Source organism: Melozone crissalis, unplaced genomic scaffold (assembly GCF_028551555.1).
Source record: "Melozone crissalis strain CALT ecotype California unplaced genomic scaffold, PUWL_Pcris_2 ptg000011l_1, whole genome shotgun sequence".
NCBI classification, from domain to species: domain Eukaryota; kingdom Metazoa; phylum Chordata; class Aves; order Passeriformes; family Passerellidae; genus Melozone; species Melozone crissalis.
The window spans coordinates 1,784,575-1,790,574 of NW_026535789.1; the positions used below are offsets into that span (position 1 = coordinate 1,784,575).

The 6,000-nt window shown below is 57.7% G+C and overlaps 2 gene segments (V, D, J or C); both read right to left on the reverse strand.

Annotated features, from left to right (window-relative positions):
- Positions 1 to 2,005: 2,005 nt before the first annotated feature.
- Positions 2,006 to 3,922, reverse strand: LOC128933563 (Ig heavy chain V region 914-like; the record flags this gene model as incomplete). The annotated part of the segment is given in 2 exon segments: positions 2,006 to 2,070; positions 3,586 to 3,922. Coding segments are annotated over 2 exon segments (402 nt in total), but the record flags the coding sequence as incomplete, so codon positions are not given.
- A 498-nt stretch (positions 3,923 to 4,420) lies between these two features.
- LOC128933564 (immunoglobulin heavy variable 3-64D-like) lies at positions 4,421 to 4,821 on the reverse strand (the record flags this gene model as incomplete). The annotated part of the segment is given in 2 exon segments: positions 4,421 to 4,443; positions 4,503 to 4,821. Coding segments are annotated over 2 exon segments (342 nt in total), but the record flags the coding sequence as incomplete, so codon positions are not given.
- Positions 4,822 to 6,000: the final 1,179 nt, after the last annotated feature.

The following is a 6,000-nucleotide window of genomic DNA, read 5'->3' on the forward strand; positions in this document are numbered from 1 at the left end:
ACCAGTGAAGGTTTGTGTATGGGGGAGCGGCCGTGAGCCTGCTGGAGTGCGGGGGGGACCTCCAACCCCTCCGGGGGGTCCCTGTGCCTCCTCTGCCGAGGGTCTGGGTTTGATTTTGGACAAACCAGTTTTATTTGGGTTCGCCAGATGTCTGGGCAGGGGCTGGAATGGGTTGCACGGATTGACTACGATGGAGACACCTTCTATGGGGATTTGGTGCAGGGCCGATTCACGATCTCCAGGGACAACGGGCAGAGCTCGGTGACGCTGACCATGAACAACCTCAAGGACGAGGATTCCGGATCCTATTTCTGTGGCAAAGCTCCAGAAGGAAAATATGCTCCAGCTTCTCTTTATGGTTTTGACCCCTTTCCCATGGCTGTGTCCCCACCTGTCCGGGTTCCCCAGACCCTTCTCCCAAACTCTTCCCCTGACCCCATTTCTGACGCCATCTCCCAACCCTGCTCTGGCTCTGCCCCAAATTCTCCACTCTTGACCACAAAGTTGACCGAGATTAACCCTTGACCAGAAGTATCCACTTTCAGAATCAAGTTTTGGGGAACAAAGTAGAGATTTGGGGTCAGGAGTTGTGATTTGGGGTCAGCGGGTGGGAATTGGGGCCAAGGCAGAGCAAGGTTGGGATCAATGGTCAAGGGCTGGGTGTGGGCTGGGGGTTTGGGGGAAGGGTCTGGGCAATGGGGAGGGGGGGGACACAGGGATGGGGATGGGGACACCATGGGGATCGTAACTACGAGCAGCATGTTCAGAGTAATTATTAGCAGCACACTTGGCGCAGAAATAAACGGTGGAATCCTCGTCCTTGAGGTTGTTCATGGTCAGCGTCACCGAGCACTGCCCGTTGTCCCTGGAGATTGTGAACCGGCCCTTGACCGATGGATTGTAGTAGGTGGTGCCACCAGTGCTGTAGATGCCTGCGACGTATTGCAAACCCTGCCCGGGTCTCTGGCGGATCCAGTACATTCCATAACTCCCAAAACTGAACCCGGACCCTCGGCACAGCAACATCAGGGACCCCCCGGGTGTCTGGAGGTACCCCCCGCACTCCAGCAGGGTCACGGCCGCCCGGAGCGCTGCGGGACAAAGGGGAGATGATGGAAATCAAAAGTATGATTGGTCTAGGGCTTTTAAGTGGGCGTGGCCAGCTGGACAAGGGGATAGAACACTCCTGGGAGAAGGATGATGAACTCCAAGGGTCCCAGTTTGGGGCCAAGGGTCAGGATTTGAGTCAAGGTTTGAGCTTTGGCCTCATCCTCATCTCCCCTTTGTCCCGCAGGGCTCCAGGCGGCCGTGACCCTGTTGGAGTGCGGGGGGCAATTCCAGCCCCCCTGGGGGTCCCTGCGCCTCCTGTGCCGAGGGTCCGGGTTCAGTTTCCGGAATTTTGGGATGGGCTGGATCTGCCAGAGACCCGGGCAGGGGCTGGAATGGGTTGCAGTGATCAGCTGGGGTGGTTCCTACACCTACTACGCGCCATCGGTGCAGGGCCGGTTCAGGATCTCCAGGGACAACGGGCAGAGCTCGGTGACGCTGACCATGAACAACCTCAAGGACGAGGATTCCGGATCCTATTTCCGTGCCAAGGATTCTTATGGTGGCTGGAATGCCGCCGATGCCATTGGTTTCACTCCCGGTGTTTGGGTTGGTGTTTGGGGTTTCAGCCCCGTCCCTGTCCCCAGCTCTCCCCAGACCCTTTCCCAAACCCCCCTGTCCCACCCCTGACCTTTTGCCCCAGCCCCACCCCCTTTGCCCCAACGCTGCCCATTGGCCCCAAACCATTCCCTGGGTCTGGCCCCAAACTTAGCTCTCGTCCCCAAATCTCCCGCTCGTGCCCCAAAAGTGCCCAAAGGGCCGAGATTTGGGGACAGCGGGTGAGGTTTGGGTCAGCGGGTGCGCCTGGGAGCCCAAAGTGGGGATTTGAGGCAGAATCGGGCGAGTTTTGGGGCCAAAGCAGGAGGGTTTGGGACAGAACCCGTTTGGGGGTTTTGGCTCAGTGCTTGTTGTTGGACTGGGGCATGGTTCTGGGCAAACTCTCCAAGGGCGAGGAGGAGAAGGCTGAGATTGGGGAAAAATGATAAAAACTGAGGGGAAGGGCAGAGTTGGGGCAGCAATGGCAGAATTTAGGTGAAAATGACAGAGATTTGGGGGAAAGGGCTGGGATTTGGGGAGGGATCAGAGAATTCTGTGATACTTGGGCACAGAGAGGAGAGGGCCTGGGACCACAGCCACCAACACCATGGTCACCAAAAGCAACAGCATCACAATCACAACTACTGCCGGCACATTTGGCGCAGAAATAGGATCCGGAATCCTCGTCCTTGAGGTTGTTCATGGTCAGCGTCACCAAGCTCTGCCCGTTGTCCCTGGAGATCGTGAACCGGCCCTTGACCGATGGCGCATAGCCGGTTTTGGAACCACTGCTCCAGATCCCTGCGACGCATTCCAGCGCCTGCCCAGGTCTCTGGCGGATCCAGAACATTCCATAATCACCAAAATTGAACCCGGACCCTTGGCAGAGGAGGCGCAGGGACCCCCCGGGGGGCTGGAGGTCCCCCCCGCACTCCAGCAGGGTCACGGCCGCCCGGAGCCCTGCGGGAGAAAGGGGAGATGGGGATGAGCCCAAAGCTCAACCCTTGACCCAAACCCTGAACCTTGGCCCCACATTGGGACCCTTGGAGTTCATCATCCTCCTCCTCCTGCTCCTGATGCTCCTCCCAGGTGGATCCCACTCCATTTTCCAGTTTAACATCCCCACTTTGACCTCACTTCCAATCAGGTTTCTCATCCCCATCTCCACTTTGTCCCGCAGGGCTCTGGGCGGCCGTGACCCTGCTGGAGTGCGGGGGGTACCTCCAGCCCCCCGGGGGGTCCCTGCGCCTCCTCTGCCGAGGGTCCGGGTTCAGTTTCATGACTTTTGAAATGGATTGGGTTCGTCAGAGTCCTGGGCAGAGGCTGGAATGGCTCGCGGCGATCATGTACGATGGTGGCAGCACCTGATACGCGGATTCAGACAAGGGCCGGGTCAGGATCTCCAGGGACAATGTGCAGAGCTCGGTGACGCTGACCATGAACAACCTCAAGGACGAGGATTCCGGATCCTATTTGTGTGCAAAATCTCCTTATGCTGGTTCTCATTACGAAGCTTATATTATTGATGTTGGTTTCAGCCCTGCCTTTCTTGAGGGGTTCCCAAATGCCCCAAGTCCTCAGACCCTCCCCCCAAACCTCAGCCCTTGACCCTTTGTCCCAAATCTCCCCCATTTGCCCCAATGGTCAGCACTGACCCCAAACCCTCCCCTGCTCCTGCCCCAAAAATCAACCATTGGCCCCAAACCTTCACCCCTGGCCTCCAGTTCAGGCCTCCTCCAAACAGAGCCCGGGGAGATCGGGGAGATTTGGGTGAAATGGGCAAAACTGGGGGAAAGCCGAGAGTTGGGGCAGCAGGGGCAGAGTTTGCAAAGAACTGGTGAAGATTTGATGAACAGAGCTGGGAGTCGGGGAAAGATCTCGGGGGATTGTGGGCACTTGGGACTGCAGTCGGGCTGGGGCCACGGCAGGAATTGTCAATACGAGCAGGACCAGCAGAAACATAATCATAACTGCTACGTTTGGCGCAGAAATAAACGGCGGAATCCTCGTCCTTGAGGTTGTTCATGGTCAGCGTCACAGAGCTCTGCCCGTTGTCCCTGGAAATTGTGACCCGGCCCTTGACCGATGGCGCGTAGTAGGTGTTGGCACCACTGTAGTAGATGCTTGCGAAGTATTCCAAAGCCTGCCTGGGTCTCTGGCGGATCCAGTACATGGAGAAACTCCCGAAATCGAACCCTGACCCTCGGTAGAGGAGGCGCAGGGACCCCCCGGGTGTCTGGAGGTCCCCCCCGCACTCCAGCAGTGTCACGGCCGCCCAGAGCCCTGCGGGACAAAGGGGAGATGGGGATGAGGCCAAAGCTCAACCCTTGACCCAAATCCTGACTCTTGTCCCAATACTGGGACCCTTGGAGTTCATCATCCTCCTCCCAGGTGGGTCCTGCCCCTTTTTTCCCGATGGTCACGCCCACTTTGAGGTTCTCAACCAATCAGGTTTCTCATGCCCATCTCCCCTTTGTCCCGCAGCGCTCCGGGCGGCCGTGACCCTGCTGGAGTGCGGGGGGGACCTCCAGCCCCCCGGGGGATCCCTGATCCTCCTCTGCCTGGGGTCTGGGTTTGATTTTGACAAATTTGACCTGTTCTGGACCCAGCAGAGACCCGGGCAGGGGCTGGAATTCATCGCTAGCATCTACTACGCCAGTGCGGGTTACACCTTCTACGCGCCGTCGGTGCAGGGCCAGTTCACGATCTCCAGGGACAACGGGCAGAGTTCCATGTCCCTGACCATGACCAACCTCAAGGACGAGGATTCTGGATCCTATTTCTGCGCCAGATCTGCTCCTGTTTACTATAATTATGGTGCTGGTTATACTGACGGTGAACATCACCCCATCCCCAACCAGCATTAGGAGCAGCAGCATAACGATCAGCATCTTTGGCACCGAAATAGGATCCGGAATCCTCGTCCTTGAGGTTGTTCATGGTCAGCGTCACCGAGCTCTGCCCGTTGTCCCTGGAGATCGTGAGCCGGCCCTTGACCGATGGTGCGTAGCCGCTGCTGGAACCATTGCTGTTGATGCTGGCGATGTATTCCAGCGTCTGCCCGGGTCTCTGGTGGATCCAGTGCATTCCAAACTGTCCGAAACTGAACCCGGACCCTCGGCACTGCAACGTCAGGGACCCTCCGGGGGGCTGGAGGTCCCCCCCGCACTCCAGCAGGCGCACGGCCGCCCGGAGCCCTGCGGGACAAAGGGGAGATGGGGATGAGGCAAAAGCTCAACCCTTGACCCAAATCCTGATTCTTGGCCCCAAACTGTGACCCTTGGAGTTCATCATCCTTATCCCAGGTGAGTCACATCCCATTTTCCAGCAGACCACACCCGCTTTGACCCCACAGCCAATGAGGTTTCTCATCCCCTTTTTCCCACAGGGCTCCTGGCGGCCGTGACCCTGCTGGAGTGCGGGGGGAACCTCCAGCCCCCCGGGGGGTCCCTGACGTTGCTGTGCCAAGGGTCTGGGTTCAATTTTGGGGATTATGGAATGTATTGGATCTGCCAGAGACCCGGGCCCGGTTTGGAATATGTCGCAGGGATCTACAGCACTGGTGGCACCATCTACTACTCACCATCGGTCAAGGGCCGGTTCAGGATCTCCAGGGACAACGGGCAGAGCTCGGTGACGCTGACCACGAACAACCTCAAGGATGAGGATTCCGCATCCTATTTCTGTGGGAAAGCTTCGTGCTCTGGTTGTGTTCCTAGTGCTGGTTATGTTGATGATGCCCGTTATGGCCTCCAGCTCCTGGTTCTGGCACCACTCCCATCATTGAGTCCCAAGAGTTCTGATTTTCGTCCCAAATGTCACCCATTGACCCAGCCCTTGACCCTTTGTTCCCATTTGCACCAATGGTCAGCACTGACCCCAAACCCTCCCCAGCTCCTGCCGAAAGCTCAACCACTGGCCCCAAACCTTCACCCCTGAGCTCCAGGTCTGACCTTGCTCTCCAAGAGTTCCCATTTTCACCTTTGCCAGCTCAGACAATCAAGGCCCGAGGAGCTGGGGGCGATTTGAGGAGAACGTGGGGATTTGGGGCGAATTTTGGTGCCAACTTACTTTGGTTTGGGGCAGAACAAGTAAGGGCCTTTTCGGCTTCGTGGTTGGTGTTGCTGGAAATGGGGGAGATCTGGGGGAAAGGGTCAGGAATGGGGTCAAGGGCTGAAATTTGGGGAAGGGTCTGGGGACTGGGGACAGGAAGGGCTCAGAAATGGTGGTGCCACCACCGGCAGGGTCAATATCAGCAGCAGCATGAGCACCAGCACCATAAGCAGATTTGGCACAGAAATAGGATCCGGAATCCTCGTCCTTGAGGTTGTTCATGGTCAGCACCACCGAGCTCTA